A 21,840-nucleotide genomic window follows, 5' to 3' on the forward strand; every position below is an offset into this window, starting at 1 on the left:
AAACCTGTGTAACTGAAATTTATACAACTTGTCAGTTACTCAGTTGTATAAAACAAGACCCAAATTTCAAGTCAGATTACATCATAATACATCATGTATTATATTGTTCAGATACAAAACAAGATCAACAGCATATAATCCAGAATAGTGAACAAAATATCCAAAACATACTACTTCCAAAGTATTGTACTAGTTATCAAACATACATGATTATTAAACATAACAAACAAAGTACATAACCTAAAATAAACATAGTTTGATATGCAACAAAAGAACACAAATCTAAATGAAAGCAGTTGATTGCAACCCACTCTATTACCTGAAGACAACCCACTGTTAGAACCTTAAGTTTCAACAATTTGACGGAAAACGAGCATCAAATTTTTTTGTGAATCCAAGGGCAGATAGACCAGCAGCATGACCAGATGAAGGACCGGGTCCACGAACAGAGGAAGGACTGGGAGCAAAAGAACGACCTAGTTTTTGTAGACAAAAACGTAACGCCTTATTCGTCCAATCTAAATCATTTTCCAAACCACTGAATCGGGGATCTTGGATAGCTTGACTGTTGACATTACGTATTTCTTACCCTGCATCAGTTTTTTTAGCACCAGAACAGTTTTTGTTTTACATTATCTCTAGATTTACTAAATGTGCTTCATCAAAATATTGCATAGTTGCCAACTCTGTCAAAGAAAGTAAATCACTCTCAGTAGTATCCCCTAAACCTAGAGCTAACTGTTATTATATAGGCCCCACCACAAACAGCAACATTATGTTTCTTCCCCGAGCTCTTATATAAATACCGAGCTAAACACTTAGCCAAATTACACGGTGTATTATGAACAATATAATACATATACAGCAAGTCAGATCGTGTAACGTTGTAAGTGCAGGTAGCACGTTGATTTATCATTTCAGCAATTGCTCGATGCAGTATCTTATAACATGGTTGAGTGATCGATGTGGATGACAGGGATGTTTGAACCCCCCATGTTCCAAAAGTGGTCCAAAAATCATGTGGTTCAACACCAGACGGCCAACCAGTCATACCAGTAATAAAATCCTGACTATCAACTTCATCAGTGGTATATAACTTCATAGCCATCGCAAATTCAAAAAACGAAAACGGAAGTTCATAATCTTTACCTAGTAGTGAGAACTTCATAGCTGATCTCGAAGTCACACTATCAACGTACTTGTTGAACCAATAAGTACTAAAGAATACATTAAATCATAAACATTGTACCTCAAAAGTTATACATAAGACGTGTTCAGCAATGCTGGATGATATTAACTCACTGTACATTCTGATCAACACAATAATATAGAGGTAAACAATCATTAACCACTGCAAAACAATTAATTTTATTTACAGAAAAAAAGGTGTCTGAAACGTACTTGTAGACATTAAGCATGTTCACAAATATCAGAGTGATTAGAGACAAAAGGTGTTTTCTGAGTGCACTGGCAACACTTGTATTTGTCTGCATAAATAAAACAAATAATTATAAATACCTACCAGTAGATAAAAGGCAACACTTACAAAAAGGCATCACATGTTAGGTTTATAAGTGCCAAACCTGCAATATGTTAGGTACAGTCCTAATGACATCTTGATCCTTTAAGAAATCAACACTACCACGGGCATGACCTATAATTTTAGTCCATTTCTGCATATAAAAAAAAAGAACTCGTCATACAACATAAAACCAGACTGCATTAAAAGAACGTTCATCTAGACGAATCTTACCTGATTCGGGAGATTCATCAGCCTCTGTTAGTATTCCTCCCGCTTTATAGCCTCAGATTCTTCTTGGATCATAAAACCAACCTACCAAAGAAAAATATAAATCAAACAAATGTGGTAGACTAAACTTAACTTGAGTGAACCAAACAAACTTTAAGAACATTGTATGAAGTAACCAGGTCACTTGGACTTACATATTCATAAAAGGTATGTATCTGATGTGGCTCGAGGTCCATAATAGTTGTAGGAAAACTGGTACGCAGTTCTGAGACAAATGGCTGACTCTCACCAACCTAAAACGTATAAATCGGTATCCACCAAGATTGCCTTTTACGTAAGAATCGGCTAACCCTGTAAAAAAGTTTGGTTAGCCAACATGCACACTAAGCGGGACGTTTTGAAGTTAACTTACCGTTCATGTCCGATGGTTTCACATTAAGTCCTTCCACAATTTCCACTAGCGCATAACTAACTGGCTCCTTTGTCATAAACTAGGTTACAAACACACCCAAAACCGGGTTACAAACACACAAATTTTGGACGAATAAAATGTTTGTGAGTCAACCAACCCGGACCGCTTATTGAACCACCATTAGCAAATTAGATAAGAAGCAAAAGAACATTACCTCAACCGGTGCCTCCTCGAATGCAACTTGCAAAAGCTTATCCTATTTAAAATTAAAATTTTATATATTACAAATATATTAGACTGTGTACCTGTCGCTTAATCGTAATTAATGAAGTAATCACAAATAATGAAATACTAATCCAGCAATCCCAGGAACTTCAGTAACATCAAGACCATGAGTAAATATCGGCTTTACCGTCATCTAAAGTAAGGTGGTTCGACAAAATACACTCTCAAACGTCCAAGAAACGACCATCTCGGGAAAAATTTTATCCCCACCAACACCTAAAACCAAATTTAAAAATAAAAAACTTATGTTAAGTAATTTAACGTTAAATAACAAATTAGTGAAAAAAACAGACCTTTCCTTCAACGTGCATTCCTGTCAAATGCATTTTTGTTGACATCCCAAAACCTAATCATTTTGTAAGTTTGGCTGCTAATATTGCACTCATGTCATCTGCTGTTCTAAAATTTAGTCCCAGCTCCAAAACCGTAACGAATTATGACGAAATTAAACATGAGTAAGAAGATTAAAACTTGAAAAGCTCATGCTAGGGAAGATGTTTAATTACCAATTGATCGTCACCGGTAGATTGACAACAGACCCTCATTTCAATAATCACTAGTTTATAACACGCGGTTTCGCGGGTTTATAAATTAGAGATTATTTTAATTTATATCGAAAGGTAAGAAGAAATGTATTGAAATGAATAATTAATAGCTAATGAAAAAAAAAATATGGTGGAATATAAGTTTAGAATAGATATGTAAATACAAGTCAAATGCACGAGTAAGTTTTACGTTAGAGTCATAGAAAATATAAGTCATTCATTCTATAATATAGTCGAATAGTCTGACTATATGCATACCAGTGTGTGAATTCGAAGTAATATATTTATAATTAATTATTAACATTATATAACATCTACATTGAAATCTCATATAGCAAAAAATCGAATAACACAATAGTTTGGTTTCGTAAGCATCTTTAAAATTCTGCAAGCTCTATTTTACGAAAACAATAGACCATGTAAAATTTCACAAAGTTATTATACATAATATGAAGAATACCAGTTGCCATATTCTGCAATCACCCAAAATTTGGGTCAGAGTGGAAAAAGCAGTGCAAGTGCAACAAACTGCAATTATGCTTTAGAGAAATTCTGTAATAAGAATAATTAGAGGTGTGTGTCGATTAGATCTTGAAGAAAAAGTTATGGGTAACTAAATGGTTGTGTCAAGACTCATGCATGTATGGTCAAAACAGGTAATATGTGTATGTGCCGTTCAAAACCATCAAAGAGTGGTTGAGTTGACCAACATAACTTTCATACTGACTCATTTATGAGTATCAATATGTGTGAATATGTCTTTAATTGAGCAAGTAGTATTAAACAAATAGTATAACTTTGTGGACCTATTTGATCCATTAAAGATAAAGCATAACCCAAATCAACCAATTCATATGTAAGTGGAGTGCTTTACGCGCTTCTAATCAAAAGAACGTGAATTTGGCATATCCTTTTTATTCAGTTTTTTTTTCATTAAATTTCTATACATTTAAAATTAATTTTGCTCATTAGTAAATCTATTAATTATGTTATGCATACAACTTAGTAAATCATATGATTCAATAACCCCAAGGGTGAAGTTTAATATATGAGACTTGGGAATCCATAGTGGAGGCCCAAGTTCAACCCTCATTTGCTACAATTTCGGGGCTTTGGCTTAAAAAAATCACATGATTCAAAGTTCTGAAATAATGATGAAGTCCAATTCGACATCATCTTATAAGCCTCAACCGTGATCATAAGTCTAAAATTAGACAAAAAAAATAGTTGCTTGTCAAATTGACACGACCAACCTGATAGTCTTATACGTTCAACAATAGCCCATTTTGACTTGTTACCCCACCCGCCCATATAGTCACCTCTAATGAAAACTGTTTGAATGACGGTCTAACTTGAATATAAGAGAACCAACCAACTAAAAAAGGACTCGATGACGATAATTATATCATATAGAACCAAAATACTTGGTTTGGTTGAAAACTTAAATATGTAGAAAACCAAACATCTTAGTAAATTAACCATCAACAAAAAGGGGTAACCTAGTTTCAAAGGTTTTAACAGTAAGATACCATATACAGCAGTGCAGGTTGAGGAGAGAAAGAATGTCAGCCGCCAAAGATGGGTTACGTGTAAAAATGAAATAAACCGTCTTCCGATCATCTTCTTTTTGCCTTGTTTCCTTTTGCGTTTGGTTCTTCATCCCTACATTTAGATCTAAATTTTTTTAAAAGAAACATAAGCATAGTAGATCAAGAGTACAATTCTATGAAGTTGGTATTCAAAAAAAGATGGGTTACGTCTAAAAATGAAATAAACCGTCTCCCGATCATCTTCTTTTTGCCTGTTTCCTTTTGCGTTTGGTTCTTCATCACTACATTCAGATCAAAATTGCTTTGAGCCAATCTTCAATAACAAATTTTAAAAAAACTAATACATACATCAGTTTTAGCAAATACATACATACATACACATAAAGGAGAGGTTGGGATTTCAGCATACATACATCTTGTATGAACAAATGCACTATCAGCATCCCTCAAAAACTTAGTTTAGAAAATGAATTTGTCATTAAAATAATGCAAACAGGAAAACGAATGACGATTACCATTCAAAAGCTTTGTTATAGTCATTCACAAATAAGTAAATTGCCTTGGACTGCAAAAAACATGGCTCGGTAATTCTTATTGACGATTAATTAATCAACCTAAAACAGCTTCAATTTAATATCTTGCCAAGAATCAGTGAGACCCAAATAAACCTGTAAGAAACATACAGAACATCGAAAATAAATTCAAACCCTAAAGTTCATGGAAATCAATATATATCACTTGATAATTGGTTGTAAATTGCACAGACCGTAGTTTAGGGAATCGTCGATTTACCCTAATTGTACGTGGATGAAGGCTTCGACTTGCCTTTTATTTTAGAACCTGCACGACTCCGATTTACCCTGATTGTACCTGCATGAACCCGTTTTTTTATTTGTGCGGAACCCTAAATTCAATCGTGAATGAGCGCTTTTGATCAGGGATTGCAACCTAAGAACCCTAATTAGTTTTTGAAATGTGAAGGAGCGTATTGTTTTTGGTTAAATTGAACAATGGAATGAAATCTAGTAATCCCGTATTTTTCCATTAGGTGCGGTTACAACATTTTTTAGAGGGTGTTGCATTCAATCTCTCAAGGTTATTGCATTCACCTCATGACTCGGGTTATTGCATTCAATCGTTTATTAATAAAAGCAGAATAAGATCAAAATTTATCCAATTTAAAATTACCGTTAATTGACAGATGAATTCATATATGCGATGGGTTGACCGAGAGTTCCTTTACGATTGGATGTTGCTGAATCGCTTGTAGGTGTGATTCAATGTTTTCTGAAGAACGAATTAAGCAACAGAATTTTATTTACAGAAATTAGGGTTAGAACAAAATAGGGGAAGAGTGGCAGTTGATGTGGGGTAACAATGATAATAGATAAGAAATGAAAATGCGGAAATGGAAGGTTAAAAGCTTTTGAAAGTGTAAACAAAATTTAAGAGGGAAGTGTTAAAAATTTTGGGGAAGAAAATGAGGGAAGCTTCGTGCCTAACTATTTTTCAGATAGTGAGATTCTTTTAGCTTTCTGTTGTATCTTTTTTTCTTTTTCTTTTTTTGCGAAAAAATATTTAACTATATAAACTATGAACTTCATCAACCAATGAAAAAATCAATTAGAACAATACTAAAAAAAATCTGGCGCATCTAACTAGTATCAAATAACGAAACCCTAACTATCTAACACTGAGTCGCGCCTAACCGAATACACATGAACTGGAACACACAAAAATAAAAACAAGCCAGAAGTGAAAGTGGTATTTATGTTGAGAGTCTTGAGGAAACGTGTTCTGACTCGGGTTGACTTGGATAAAAGAGGAGTTGACCTTGATTCTGTGAGCTGCCCCGTGTTTGATGATGATGTGGAAACAAGCGACCACTCCTTAATCTTTTGCAAACATACCTCCGACGTATGGGAAAGGATTTATAGGTGGTGGGGGTTGGGACCGGTAACAAACTTAAGCATTAACGAAGCTTTTCGAGGAAAGAATAATCAAACAATGTCGTCAATGGGTTCACGAATTAGCAACGGAATGGACGTGTGCATATCTAATGTGGAGTAATCGTAATCAAAAAGTGTTCTCAGATAAATGTTGGAACGGGCCAACGACTTTGATGAAAATACAACTTAAGTCTTTCAAATGGATTTCATCTCGAGTCAAAAATTTAAAGAACGATTGGTTAACGTGGCTTCATAATCCGAGTTCATACATTGTGTAATCTTGGTGGTTGTTCCTATGTAGTGTGGATAGTATCAATTTAGTTACCTTCTCTGCAACTGGATGCACTGTTGGTTGCGACTTTAATGCCTGCTACTTTTTTCTGTACTCGTGTGTGTATGTGGGTTGGGCTCCCAATTAGCCCTTCGTGATGATAAAATTTCTTTGCTTTTCGTAAAAAAAAAAAAAAAAAAAAAAAAAAAAAAAACAAGTCATGCCAACTATACAAAACGGCCACAAAGTTCCACACAAAACCCCTAACCAAACCAAAACTCTATATAAGCAAGCATCAACATAGAAGATAATGAAACAAAAATACACAAACATCACCAACCGATATACTAAAATATCATTGAAACTAACACAGTATACCAAATGACAAACTAACCGTGTGCGAAAAACCTAACAAAGATTCCAATCACCAACCACCTCGAAAAGACGTTGTACCAGCTAGGATTCTGAAGGCCACAAAAAACTGAGAGCAATTGAAACCCGAAGCGATTGATATACCATAATCCGAATCTCTCAAGGAATCACCTAATCAACTCATGAAAGTCACCAAATCACCATCTCATGCCAACTGCTATAAGAAGGATGAAGACACCATTGATTCCACCGTATTTACGTTCTTTGCCTAATTCTACTTGCAATCCGAGTTTGTAACACTATCAGTCGACAACAAACAATATACATTAAAAACACACGAAACAAATTCACAACAAAAACAACATACCACAACATACAAGAAATAGATATCAAGAAATTAGTTATTATGTTTTTATTACTTAATGATTATAATCTTACAAATGTAAGACACTTTTCACCAATTTATCCTTTTTTATATACTATGGTAACACCTATTATAAATAAGTGCTAGTTTATTCGTGACAAATTATAATCTTATAAGTTATTACCACTATTTGTGTTTATCAAAGTTTACTCAAAACTAGATGGAGGTTCGATGGCCCACTCTGTTGGGCCAAATATTGTGTGGGTTGAAGGAAAAAAGTTTGGGCTCAAAGAACAAAATTTTCAAAAAAAAAAAGTAAATAAATATAAGGATGATGTCATAGTTACTATTCCTAGTGTTGGCTAATATTCCAATAACAGGGTTGAAATTATATTAATTAATTTATAATACTAAATAGTCATGAGCTAGTACTCTTCACATGGTACTTTTATCTTTTTATCTTACACGACATTTTCATCTTTTCACTTCCAATATTTACTAATTACTACTTTGACCCACTACACCGAGTTGTATTCTCAATTATTTTGGTGATTAATGAAAATTTAAGCTTTACAAAAAAAAAACCCCACAAATGAAGCCATTTACAAAATGCAATAACATTTGAATCAATTAGTTTGCTTGATTTCAATTGCTTCTATATTTTTAAAGTTATTTTATTAACCTTTTATTTTAATTAATTTGAAAAAGTCCATTCAAAAATCTAAACTCATTTTTCGTAAACAACTTTATATAAATTCGTTTCAATTCACGTAACAAATACCTACTTAATAATGCAACATTAAAATTGTTCTTATATAACTAAAACATTAATCAGATAAAAGTATGCAACAACCTTTTAAAAAATATTTTACTTTATACTTTGAGTAATATTATACTTTTTTATTTTAAAATTTATATATTGTTATGTAGTTATTATCTATATATATTATCAATATTAATCCTTAGTTACCCTAATATAAATTAAAGTAATATATATTACATGTGTTTTACTATAGTATATTATATTATATATTATAATTATATTATAACATATACTAAATATTGTACTCATCTTTAATTGTCATTGGTTCAATGAGGCCACTAACTCTTTTGATTTTTTTTTTATTTAAATTTATGTCTAGAGGTTAAAAGTTTTTTTTTTTTTTTTTTACTAATACTAGTTTTTTGGCCCGCGTTTTCGCTGCGGGTTGGTTTCGAAAAAAAAAAAATAATAAAATAAAAAGGTACTGTAGCTACAGTAGCAGCGGGTATTCGGGTCGGGTTGGTGGAGCGGGTCAGCGTATCCGGATGGTATTGGGTTAGTGGTTTGTGGAGTGTCGGGCAAATCATGTTTTGAGAAAAAAAAAAGAAAAAAAAAGGTTACTATTCACGTATGGTGTCAACCAATCATAGGTTGACACCATTTACCACAATTTATATATATATAAACTAATATAATATAAATATAAATTAATTTATATTTGTTATTAAGGTGTTAATTAATAATTAAATTAATGTAAGTCAATATATTAATTTAAGATTTTGTAAGAGACTAACTCCGTATGATGTTATAGTATTCGTGCTATAGAGGTTAACGACATCTCTTTCCAGTTTATTCTCCTTTCACCTGCTCTAATTTAAAACCCTAGACAAAAATTCTGCACCACCTTACTTAGCGGCCATCAAACACCACCCGATCACCTCCCGGTTACCGTCATTCGGTTACCGGCATCAATCACCATATCACAATCAATCGTCGTGAGATTCAAACAATAATGCCCATGTTGTGATAAAAGTAGATCTGACCGATTAAAAGGTGAACAAAATTTAGATCTGGCCGCACACTTATAGGCTTATAGCCGATGTCAATCTTCTTCCTATTCTATCTATTCGTTCTAGATTGCAAGGTAGCAATACCTTTTTCAATTGAAGGATTTTAAGTATTCAATCAATTGTCGCCGATAGTTGCAGGTGGGTTGGTTGTAGGTGTTCGAAGATTCATGTCAACTACTAGGTTCATAGTTTACCAGGTGGGTTTACTTGTGAAAAGGTACAATTTCTTCAATTCCGTTCCGAAAAGGTTTTGTAATCAACGAAAAAATTAATGTTTGTGGGTGCAGTGATGGTTGTGAAGCGTTCACAGTACAAAATCACCACCACCATGTAATTTTTGTCAGTATTTGAATCAATTAATAGAAGATTGAAATATAAATGAAGTTTGGATTCTGTTTGTTTGGTCTAAGTTGATACAGTATTATTTAGGGTGTCTTTGGTTGAACTAATTCTAAGTATTAGTTTTCTGATTTATTTGTTAGGGTTTACTATATCGATTTCAAAACTTTGTGTATTCTAATGTTTGTATGGGTCGATTTTACATGTTTTCTCAAACTATAGCTGATTATGATTTTAAATGTTTGATAATTTTGGTAACCTGCTCATTCAATTACTTAAATTTGATTTGTCACTTTACATAGACTCTGTAGGAGGTTTATAAAAAGACTGCCATTTTTCAGAAATGGGTATCCATATAAATTTAGAAAACTGTCTTTATGGCATGTTGCTTCCATCACCATGATGTGAATTATAAAAAATAGGTTGCTTACTTGCAATACTGTTATGTTCAGTTATTGTTTGGAATATTTGATTGTTTATACGCATTGAAATGAAATATTGTTAAAGGATTGTGTTGCATCATTTCTAGCAAATTAAAATTTGATTACTCCAATACTGAAGTAATCAACACAATGAGCTTAATCAAGATGAGACAGTCTCTGCCGTTCAGAATTCACAAAGAAACAGTGAGTTGGGTTATTTTTTGTTTTGTTTGTTTTTTTAATGGAAAGTGTTGGTTACATGGTATATTGATTATTGTATAAACTTATATTAAAAATCATGTTCTCTTTCTTTAGGTGGAGTGTCAAGAGTGAGGGGACCTACAAGTATGCCCAAAGTTTGGAATCAAAAACCTAGCTGTCGAATTAATATTGACGTTAATAGCCACGGTCAACCTATCAAAGACAATGCTAGTATAGTCACCCATGTCCTGGGAACCATTTCAAGGAGTTGCAAGTATTGTCCGATTTATTTACCATGGATTAAAGTTTCTGGCGAGGAAAAGCAAGAGATGCTTAAACATTTAAGGGTATATAATAATGAAAATTTGTATTCATATGTTAATGACAAATCTGTTTTATTTATATCAACTGATATGTTTTGTATCCAGACAAAGTTTGTTAATCCCGAACATGCTGATACTTGGATGCTCAAATCAATTGGGAATAAAGTGAGCAACTGGAGGGCAAGATTAAAGAACAAATACTGGAATTCGTCTAAATCATTTAAGAAGCAAGTAAAATCAAGGCCTCAGGAAATGCAGAGAGATCATTGGAAGCTACTTGTAACTTATTGGAATAATGAAAGGATCAAGGTATGACAAAAAAAATTCACGAGCTAATAATATTAGTTGCTTACATAATAAGATATTTATAATTTCTATTTCAGGAGCTAAGCCAGAAAATAAAGAAAATCGGGCCAGAAAGGAACTTACTGAATAAAATGTACATTTGAAAGAACAGTTGGCAAGTAAGAATGGTTCAGATGTTGAAGATACCACAACACCATAAGGCCTCACTGTAGTCAATGTAGCTCCACGTCTTAAGGTATTTTTCTATTTAACACCTTAATGTGTTTGATATTTACCTTTAACATTCATAACTGCTTCTTGCATATGTATTTGTAGGTCGGAGATGAAGTTTTTGTACACAATATGCTTAACCCTAGCGAGAAGATAGGAAGAGGATGGTTGAGGAGCTTGGATCCAACTTAGGTAATTGGCGGTGTAGAGATTGGAGATGATTGGTGTGCGAAACGCCTTCAACATGTCCTTAAAAAAGGTGTTGATATCATTTGATCCGATTAAGAAAGTTGAAGACGCTATAGGCATAACTATCGCGTGGCCGTCTACGTTCATATCGGTATGTCTACCATATATTTGTGATAATATTAATTTTTATTTATAACATGCACTTTTATGCTTATAAATATATGAATATTTTATTTTTTTTGTAGGTGGTACCCTTAAATTAATAAAGATGTGTTGATCGAAGACGTTCTTCGTTACTTTTCGTTGTTTTTATTTTCTTTGTCGAATGTTATTTTAGTATTGATATGATGGATTATCTATGAATTTTTAATGTTTGGTGTTTTTCAATTTATGAGTACAATTTATTACAATATGATTATGTTTTATTTTATAATTATCTTTAATAGAAATTATTAATTGGATGTCGAAAATTTGAATTAAATTGAATCAGGCACGAATATATGGATCCAATAATCCGATCCGGGCTCAAATAATTAACCCGATCCGAATACTTGATTCGTAAAAGAACTCGATTCGGACCCGAATATCTGAACCGAATCCGAATATAGAAACCTATTCGGAATTACTTTGACTTGAAAGGACTCATTTTGTGGTTTTAATACTATCACTTGAAAGGACCCCATATTGTCTAACGATACAATTGTTTTAGGACTTTTTTAAATGGTACCAACCTTGAAAATATTATATTAGGACTCTGTATTTGGTACTAAATTAACATCTTATTATATATTAGAACCCATTTTATGGTTTTAAGGTTTAAGAAATATATATTAGGACTTTTGTTAGTGGTACTAACCTTAAAAATTATTATATTAGGACCCTATTATGTGGTACTAAAGTAACATTTGTGTATATTGGGACCTTTTTCTTGGTAGTAAACAAGAATATTGATACATTAGGACCTTTTTTTATTGGTACTAATGTAGTATTTTTTTATAATAGGACTCTTATTTGGGTATTAACATAATAATGAGACCTTTTTTTTTTGTCCTTAAAAAATATAAAACTTAAATAGGACCACTTTGTTGGTACTAATATATATATATATTTTTTTACTTTTGGGACCCTTTTGTATGTCCCAATCTAAATAGAAGTCACTCGATATATACTTGTAAGGACTTTTCTGTGCGTCTATACTTTATACGACCGCCTTAGTTGGTACACATGTCCCGTTGTCCTTTCAGGCCAAAAGGTCCTATAAAATGACATTATAGGACCAATTTGGGTGTCCTATATGTACACTTTTGTTGTAGTGTGATCTTTTATAGAATTTTATAATCCTTAGTGTTTTATGATTCGGAAAGTTTTAAATTTATGTGAAAAACTTGAGGATTTTACAAGAATCGTTATGTGCAACATTTGCTATCCCACACTTTAAAATAACATTATCCTTAATGTTAAGGATACGATGTATCCCACACTTTAGGTTTTAAAAGAGGCGTTGTGTTAGTAAAAGTTTATGTTGGTGGGGTTGCCAATCCCACACTTATTTTTTTAAGTGTTATAGTAGTTTGCGTATATTCTATTGAAAAAGGTGGTGAAGACGTAGTACTCCCCTATGGTTTCAGGACGTGTAGATGGATGGTGCGCTAATTATGGATTTTTCAATTTTTGTGCTAGCGTCATCCTCGTTCAAAGCGTCCTTGCTCCAAGTTGTGCTTCCATCTCGTACGGTCTCGATCGTTCTTTATTTTGTGACGTTTTATTCATGCAATTTTTATTCTAAAAACCATACATACTAAAACATAAAGATAGTTATGCCCGAAACCGAGCGTACAAATATAAAGTAGCGTAAATAGTATTCCAAAAATTAAACACAGTCATGGATGAGGTGGTGGGTACAGAGGGGAATAGATTACGCTGGTGCGTGGCCTCGCCGGGTTTCTCAATCTGGAATGACCCTCGTCGGTCATCTCCTCGTCCGTGGCGAATTGTTGTGCCAATTTCTGCCGTGTTCACGCCCGAGGATATTCTAAACTGTATTTCGTCCGATCGTGCAATCAACCCAGTAAGCGAGGATGTGCTCGTGTAAACCATAGGCCCTTTTTGCCAACCCATTCCTTCCTGTAAATCTCTACCCCTACCCCACTGTTGGTTACGTCCATACCATCTATACCCTGTACAATCCCCTCGGTCGTACGCCGGTGCAATGCCTGATCCCATACTGACTCCTGAGCATCGGTAGATGTGTTTATGTTAACGTTCATATGGGAGGTGCCGAACAGATTGTCGACAAAACCTGCAGCCCCGGTGCTCTGTGGAGGTGGCAGTGGAGGTGTAGACGGGATGACCGTATGCTGCGTGTAGTGATGCTGAGGTGGAGTTGGAGGTCCCGAAAACTGGTGGCTTGGGCCTGCTCCCCTAGGGTCCCTGTGGGATACTAGTACTGGGTACTCATGAGGGTATGGCGGGACGTGGAGTTGTCTGCCCGCATAGTGTGCAAAATGATCCAAATTCTGAAGGATCGGATGTTGGGCAAACCAACTCTCGTGTCCTGGTAGATCCCCCATGTGGTAGTGGTATGGTGGAAACTGTGGCCTATTACCCTCCCCAACTAATGAGTGTCGGCGGGTGTCAGTGGGCCGTCCATGTGCTATGGGATCATCCTCATCCCTTGGTTCCTGAGAACCCCGCCGCCTCCTACCGTCTCTCGTCCTAGTATCAGGTCTGAAACCCTGTACTCTCACCCTTGGCGCTGTCCGGTCTTCAGAATCAGGTATATCTGGATTAGCTTGAATGATCAACTGTTCACCCTCAACACGGATGTAATCCCAATTGCTTAGTATCTTATACCATATTTCTTCTGACACAACCCCGATCCTATAATCAAACCGCTCTACACTCCCCAAAACACGCATTCTACGAAGGAGTTTAGTAACAACGCCTCACTACAAGAAAAATGCTCCTATAGGACCCCCAATTTGGTCATATAAAGCCACTTTATAGGACCTTTGGGCTTGATAGGACCTACCAATGGGGGTTGTATCTAACGCGGTCGTATAAAGTATTGAAATTAAAAAGTGTCCTAAAAGGTCATAAGATTATGAAACCAATGATCAGGTCCTATAATATAATTAACAACCACAAAGAAAGGTCCTTAAAATACATATTAGGAGCATTGTTTTTATATTGAGACATACAAAAGGGTCACAAAAAGTAAAAATAGATTACATTAGTACCAACAAAAAGGGTCATAATAAAATTTTATATTACTTAAGGACTAACAAAAATGGTCTCATTTTTAAGACTTTAGTATCTTAGTACCCAAATAGGAGTTCTATTATGAAAAAAATACTACATTAGTACCAATAAAAAAAGGTCTTAATGTAACAGTATACTAGTTTAGTACCAAGAAAAAAGGTCACAATATCCACAAATTTTACTTTAGTACCACTCTTTGGGTCCTAATATATAATAATGTGTTATTTTAATACAACATAGAGGGTTCTAATATAATGATTTTTAAGGTTAGTACCACCAAAAAAGTCCTAATATGAATATATTATTAAACCTTAAAACCACAAAATGTGTCCTAATATGCAAAGATATGTTTTTTAAGTACCATGAAAAAGGGTCCTTATATAATGATATTATATCAAGTTTATTAGGACATAATTATACATCGTCATATAAAGTCATAGTAGTTCCGGATCGGTTGCAGATGGATATTCGGATCTGGTTCGAATATTCGATTCCCGTTCGGATTCGGGTATTCGGAACCTGTACGAATATTCGGGCCCAGCTCGGATAATCGAATCCAGATCGGATTTTTGAGTCCGATTTGGATATCCGAATCCAATTTGGTTTTCGGATTTTGGGCGATTTTGGTGGTTCCAGCTTTATACTAAAAACCAAATATGAAATAAAACACAATTACATTTCAATAAAATTTTCTCATAACGTAAATGAAAACACTAAACATGAAATAAACCATAATTATATTTCAATAAAATTCTCATAACGTAAATGAGCACACTAAACATAAAAAAACTCAAAAATAATCCAACATATAAAGACTTCGAATAACATTTGACAAAGAAAGTAAAGACAATGAACATCAACGCAGAACGTCTTGGATCAACATGTATCTTTATTAATCCAATGGTACCACCTACATATAAACCATCCATATATTTTTATTTATACGCATAAAAGTACAAGTTATAATGGATATGACGTGCTAATTAACTGTAATATAGTATAGAATAAGATAGATCCCTACAAGCAAGTTTCATCATGGCCATGACTTGATAATTACAATAGCACACAACCACTCTGATATATATCTATAACTTCTATTATGCAATCTGAATTTAAGAATAATACTTACAATTGTAATTGCAGCTTCTTTGCTTTTAGAAGCGCCTCCTTTAGAAAATCATCTCCGAACCATATCCAATCGAGTTGGAGATTTTCCTTCTTTAATCTGTTAAAATTAAAATAATAAATTAAGTATTAACAATGGATATCCCTTTTCATTTTTCTCGCTAAGCTCCTGAAAAAAAATATATAAATATCCTAATATAAAAAAAATAATGTTACACCAAGTTAAAGACTATTTCATACCTTAACCTTGTCTCTATTCCAATATCTAACAAGTCTTCCCCAGTGTTTTTTGTGCACTTCTTTAGGATATAGGATTTGAATTTATTTGATCCTGCAATGATAAAGACGGATCAAACCAGCTCTTTAATGTAATCTAATCAAGAGCTTAGGAGCTGCACATTGTACACTCAATTATATTTTAGTAGTGTGTTCACTAGCTAGTTCGGTCTATCTACACATGAGCTGCACATTGTATACAATGATTATATTACAATTATAAAAATTTCAGTCATCTACAGCTCGCAAGTAGTGTTAAAGACAATCAATAACTAGAAAAAGAACAATTAACCAACTCAACCATTAAAGGAATTGCTTGAGCATTTACAGTTGGTTGAATCTGCAACTCATTTTTTAACCTTTTAATCTCTTGCAAAGGCTGCTTAAACTCCATTTTGTCAAGTGGCAATTCAGAAAAGTCTTTTAAAAAACTGGCGAGCTCGAGGAGCACCTATGGCTATGGCATCTGGTTCAGATGGTTTCTTACGCTTACAACCAACCTGTTTAAACATTATTATCAAAGTGTATTTAAAAAGTGCAGCAAAAAAGTACAAATATATTTTGGATCATATTTACATGTGTTGCAAATATTAAGCAACTGATTTTCTCGTGTGTTTGAAATAAAAACCCAATAGTAAAAAGGTGAAACCAAGAAATACACAGCATATAATAATTCTATGAAAAACTCTGAATAACTTAAACAAGAAAATACAGAACATGTACCTCTTGTTCAGCCTCATTTGATACAATCGAAACACGCTATGCTATGTAACTCGGTCTGTCATGCAATAAAAAAAGAATATGATAGACTAGCTAAATTACCTAAATGGATACTTCCTTATACTTTTGAAAATTCCTTAAATTGATGACTTCATCTCCTCATCGGCAGCTCAATGATAATGAGAGCACAATTTTCCTCTTTTACCTAACAATTCACCCTCTATCTTTTGACATTGTTGTCTAAATTTTTCATTTCAAAAGACTCCATTAAGCACACATCTATAAAAAAAAGCCTACTATATGTATCAAATTTTCAATTATTTGTATCATATATTTGAAATTCAATCATAAATATAATGACACTCTATCATGTGTATTTATATTATATTTGTATCGCCATTTTAGGTTGACTGTTGTAAAATAAAATAAAATAACAAGCGGTGTACCTCCGGGATTAAGACAATAAATCCGTACTTGTTGACCTACCAATATCCATTGTACTCGAAACTGAAGAGTTACCCGAGACAGCACAAAAAAAAGTTTGAACAACATTACCACCAATGAACATAAAAAATCAACATTAATCAGAATAGGGGTATAAACATGAAATTCAATGACGAACATGCAACAAAACAACAAACATAGGACAACACACATAGAACAAACATATAATATGCAGTCTTTAATGAAAAACAAACTTAATGCTAAATAAGTAAATGAAAACTACAACAAGAACATATTGGATTACCGTAACGAAGACAAAAGAGAAACTACCGAATTGAGCTTCAATTATCACTTAGGCAGTAACCTAAAATAAAAAGAAAACCAGAGAAATATTGTTAAACATGAATAATAAATGAATAAACAAACACATTACCACATTCAAACAAACCCAAAATCAAGAATGAAAACTAACCTGGGAATACATTCACAATCGCAGAAGAGATAACTGTGACAAACATTAGATTCCAGCAATCGAAAACAAAACATGAACAATACCACATTGCCACAATCAATCGAAGAGGAAATCAAGAAATAACAACAAAAAAAACGTACAAAGCTAATGCATCAATGATTTTGATTGAACAAATATAAAAATTTTAGAGTCAATAAAAGCATCTAGGTTTGATAATAATTAGGAATTAAACCCTAACCTTTCAACGTCATCGACCGCTTACAAGAATAAAAATCGTCCGTGAACCCCATTGAAAGTACTCGCAACGAAACACAAATAAAAACCCTAATTTTCCTCCATTGTCGTCGGCTTCAAAAGGCTGTTAAATTGATCATGGAGGTCGATTTCAATCGCATACAAATATAGGATTAAAAGCATTAAAGCCATTAATCGCAAGAAGCAGTCACAAAATCACCATATTCAATCGCTAAGAATAGAGAAGGAAAAATGGATCGAGTGTTATGAATCGGTGCTAACGAAGAAGAATCAATTAATTGAATTAAGCTATCAAAAACCTAAAAATACGTAAACACAATGAAAGCTTACATTTTACTCATTTAAGGGTGTGTTTGGGTGACGAGCTTCTTGGAACTTATGGAAGCTTATAGGAGCTTGAGCTTATGATTTTAATAAGCTCTAAGTCATAAGCTTTGTTTGGTAGAGAAAAAAAAGTAGAGCTTATGAAAATCATAAGCTCTGAAAAAATAAGCTACTTTTAGTAGCTTATGAAAAATAGTAGAGCTTATGAACTGGAAAATAAGCTCCAGCTAGTTTACCAAACACTTATAAAAAATAATAAGCTCCAGCTACCAGCTTAAAAAATAAGCTCCAGCTCCAGCTGTATCTCATAAGCTCCAGCTCCATCTACAAGCTCCAGCTTCAGCTACTTTCGTCCAAACACACCCTAAGTCAAAGGGTTAGGAACGTATAATACTTGATACTCCATTAATAGATTATGAAGTTAAGTAAATTTGAGTAGTTTTAAAAAATTTGGGAACGGGAGGGAATGTCGAAATAATTTTTGACCACTTATTTTTCTTTTTCATTATGTTTTACTCCATAGAGTACACACTTATTTTTAACCCCATATAATCATATACAGTATGATTTATGATATATGATGTTGTACGGTATAACACTTTAAGTCATGTTTGATTGCGTGTGTAAAAATTGATTGTGTACGGATCATCACAATTTATGTATGGTAAAACAATAGGGTATAAACGAGTCGAATCGGGCGAGGTAATATGTCCGCAGAGGCTTTTGCGGCTTTTGATGTTATGATGACACGTTTGGCCGGCGAAAGCGCACCGGGTGACGGATCCGCCAATGTGTTATCATACAAAATAGAGAATCGGTCCGGGAAGAATTCCTTGAAAGAGACGGTTAACGGTAAATTGAAAAGGGCGGGTCCTCGAGGTTGAGTGGCCGGGTTCGTTTTGATAGTTAGTTTGATGTGATTCCTCTTTTCATGTTGTAATCGGTTTTGATTGATTAGTTTGTGTTTATGGTTTTTCGGATTGTTACGGAGGCTCGTTTAGATATTTGTTTTCTAGGTGCGAGCTTTCTCGTTTCCTCCTTCTATTTTTATTCTTTGTTGAGGGCGTTTTCTTTTGAAAACGGCTTCGTTTCTATATGAGTATTCGTTTTTTTGCCGAAAAAAAAAATAAAAATAAAAATAAATAAACGAGTCGAGCTCGGCCGAACTTGAACTCGTTTAGGCTCTGCTCAAATTGAGCTTTTAACGAGTCAAACTCACGAGTAGCTCGTCTCATTCATAATCCTAAAAAACATTATATTATCTAGTTCTCTAGTATATATGTATAATATGAATTTTGCTAACGAAAACTTTAAGAGTTGTCATTAACATGCATCGAATCCTTGTAAATAACGAGTATTAGTCATATTCAAAATCACAGTTATTAAAATATATAACAGTTTAACGCATGTTAACAAAAGAACTAAGGGTTGTCATTAGCAAAATTCATATTCATATAATATTTATGTTAATTATTATAAAATAACAAATAATGTCAACATATTAGGAATCAGAGAAAAAAAATATAGAAATTAGAAAAAAATAACGAAAATAATCGATACAAAATCGTTTTCATTTAGCATAGTGATTATTGCCTCTTCTTGAGTGGTTGAGAGGTCTTGAGTTCGAGTCTCAATTGGAATTTCATAATGTAATTCGATGGTTCAGTGGTGGTCCGCTGGTATGGTGTTGATCCTCTGGGGTCCGGTGGTCCTCTGGGGTCCGGTTACATTCTGTTGATCCAATGGTGGTTTGGTGGTCAGTTGGTGGTCAATGTGTGTAACGACCCGGATTTTTCCGCTCGTTTTACACTTATAAGATTAATATTTACATAATTTAAACCTTACCAGCATGATAAGCAATCCAAATTGTTGAAACTTATGTTTTTGAAAAGAGTTTTACACAACGTTTGACTGTCTAGTTTGACCGATGATATCACGAACTATATAACATATGATAATTATACGTTTGTGTATATATATGTATATATACATATTTAACATGATCTAAGGATGTTTTAATATCTCATTTTGTATTAATAACAATAAGTTATAAGTATATTTTGAAACTACTAACTTAAGTTTTCAAAACGATAACCATACGTAACGTTATTTGACATAAATACTTATGACCTATAATGTTTATACATATATCGTATAAGTAATGTATTTAATCACTTTTTAAGGACTTAAATACATAAAACAATATAAGTGTATTCACAAAAGATAGCTATATTTGAATTCTCATTCCATTTTTCACAAGATTTCTATACGTATATCTAGAGTATATGTACTCGTATCATACCTAGCTTCTATACGTATTTACTATTGGTATATACACATCAAATCACCACCAACCAGCCCTTGTTCATGCCCTATGTATAAGGTAACTACTTTTGTTATCTAGTATGACAATTTCACATGATTAAAAGTTCTTTTCACAAAATTACAAACTTATACACCTTTTACACCACCATTTATACTCCATCCATTTTCAATTTTTGATTCATTTTTACCTCAAACCTCTAGCTAAAAACACACACACTTTTAAGAGCCTTAAACTCCATAACCATTCAGCTAATATCCATGAAGATCTAGCCATAAAAACATCACTTAAACACCATAAGAAAAACCTTACAAAAACACTTCAAGAATCCTTCCCAAGAACACAAGTTTACTTCCAATCTTTCATCCAATTCCATCACCCTTTTGGTTCTAGGTTTTTACTCCTCTTTTTCAGCAACCTTGTCCAAGTAACTTGAGGTAGTAACCTTGTTCATAATTCTATTTGATTCATATATATATAGCTATCTTATTTTGTGGTATAAAATTTTAACAACAAGAACATAGTTTGAATGTTTTCAAACTTGTTTGCAAACTAAATAGATCCTTCTAACTTAACTTTTAAAATACTTCAAGACCTGTAATATAACTTAAATATATGCTAATTTAACAAGGTATAACTTGGTTTTTCAAAGAACACCTTAAAAACTGTTTTTACGACGTCGGAGTGCAACCGGGGGCTGTTTTGGGTTGGATAATTAAAAACCATCTTAAACTTTGAATTGGAGGTTTATATTCTGGAAAAATGATATTTCTTATGAATATGTTAACACATAAAAATTTCATGATTTAATTCAAAGTATAAGTATTTTTAGAAAAATGGTCATTAAATGATATTTTTGTAACAAAAATGATTAACTTCATAAGTTTCACTAAAATTTGACCTATGACCTGTGATTTCGAATACAAACTAAGGTATTTACAGTTCATAGTCTTATAGAGGAACTCGATTCAAGGAGATGGCAAGTTGAATCAACGTAAACGGAGTTGTAATGAAGAAACTATGACCAAAACGAGATCGGATATCTAAGACTAGTTTAGCTACGAAAATAATTGGAGAAAATTAAATAAATCACATCTTTCTAAAATAACATGATATTATATATATATGTACTCATAATTTAATTTTATATGGTTCAGGATCACCCGTAAACAATACGAGAAGATTAATCATAAGATCCCATGATTGTACGCAACACGTCATTTGACAACACTGGTACTTTATGTACGCAACACGTCATTTGACAACACCGGTACCGTGGGTCAAGATTAATCTCGACCAATACATATACGATAGGGGTT

The 21,840-nt window shown here is 33.4% G+C and overlaps 2 protein-coding genes and 1 long non-coding RNA gene across 23 annotated transcripts; 1 reads left to right on the forward strand and 2 right to left on the reverse strand.

The window, feature by feature from the left end:
* Positions 1–221: 221 nt before the first annotated feature.
* On the reverse strand, positions 222–6,028 carry LOC139850740 (protein EXPORTIN 1A-like). Of its 8 annotated transcripts, none has more exons than XM_071840293.1 (12): positions 5,731–6,015; positions 5,335–5,412; positions 5,058–5,210; positions 4,750–4,823; positions 2,741–4,654; positions 2,163–2,663; positions 1,945–2,101; positions 1,754–1,834; positions 1,584–1,673; positions 1,402–1,487; positions 1,150–1,310; positions 222–1,070 (listed from the first exon to the last, which is right to left on the reverse strand). In XM_071840293.1, exons 8-11 carry the CDS (start codon positions 1,769–1,771, stop codon positions 1,235–1,237), a joined length of 270 nt encoding a protein of 89 aa, XP_071696394.1. In that variant the 5' UTR covers positions 1,772–1,834; positions 1,945–2,101; positions 2,163–2,663; positions 2,741–4,654; positions 4,750–4,823; positions 5,058–5,210; positions 5,335–5,412; positions 5,731–6,015; the 3' UTR covers positions 222–1,070; positions 1,150–1,234. The 8 variants fall into 8 exon arrangements, 3 of the variants coding, with proteins under 3 accessions (XP_071696394.1, XP_071696393.1, XP_071696392.1); XM_071840291.1 differs by having other exon boundaries at positions 234–1,487; positions 2,163–2,241; positions 2,377–2,418; positions 2,575–2,663; positions 5,731–6,007; XM_071840292.1 differs by having other exon boundaries at positions 222–1,310.
* A 3,050-nt stretch (positions 6,029–9,078) lies between these two features.
* On the forward strand, positions 9,079–11,725 carry LOC139848140 (uncharacterized). 3 transcript variants are annotated; one of them, XM_071837872.1, is made up of 7 exons: positions 9,079–9,548; positions 10,200–10,296; positions 10,408–10,640; positions 10,722–10,925; positions 11,000–11,157; positions 11,238–11,472; positions 11,567–11,725. In XM_071837872.1, the coding sequence occupies exons 3-5, from the start codon at positions 10,440–10,442 to the stop codon at positions 11,063–11,065; spliced, it is 471 nt and encodes a 156-aa protein (XP_071693973.1). In that variant the 5' UTR covers positions 9,079–9,548; positions 10,200–10,296; positions 10,408–10,439; the 3' UTR covers positions 11,066–11,157; positions 11,238–11,472; positions 11,567–11,725. The 3 variants fall into 3 exon arrangements, with proteins under 3 accessions (XP_071693973.1, XP_071693972.1, XP_071693971.1); XM_071837871.1 differs by having other exon boundaries at positions 9,079–9,528; XM_071837870.1 differs by having other exon boundaries at positions 9,079–10,296.
* A 3,583-nt stretch (positions 11,726–15,308) lies between these two features.
* LOC139847112 (uncharacterized) lies at positions 15,309–18,198 on the reverse strand. Of its 12 annotated transcripts, XR_011759318.1 has the most exons (8): positions 17,620–18,193; positions 17,452–17,511; positions 17,150–17,210; positions 16,707–16,761; positions 16,343–16,483; positions 15,948–16,038; positions 15,712–15,807; positions 15,309–15,492 (listed from the first exon to the last, which is right to left on the reverse strand). It is a non-coding gene; the product is annotated as an uncharacterized lncRNA (long non-coding RNA). The 12 variants fall into 12 exon arrangements; XR_011759315.1 differs by having other exon boundaries at positions 16,343–17,210; positions 17,620–17,652; positions 17,858–18,198; XR_011759317.1 differs by having other exon boundaries at positions 17,452–18,191.
* Positions 18,199–21,840: the final 3,642 nt, after the last annotated feature.

Source organism: Rutidosis leptorrhynchoides, chromosome 5, assembly GCF_046630445.1.
Source record: "Rutidosis leptorrhynchoides isolate AG116_Rl617_1_P2 chromosome 5, CSIRO_AGI_Rlap_v1, whole genome shotgun sequence".
Taxonomy (NCBI): Eukaryota; Viridiplantae; Streptophyta; class Magnoliopsida; order Asterales; family Asteraceae; genus Rutidosis; species Rutidosis leptorrhynchoides.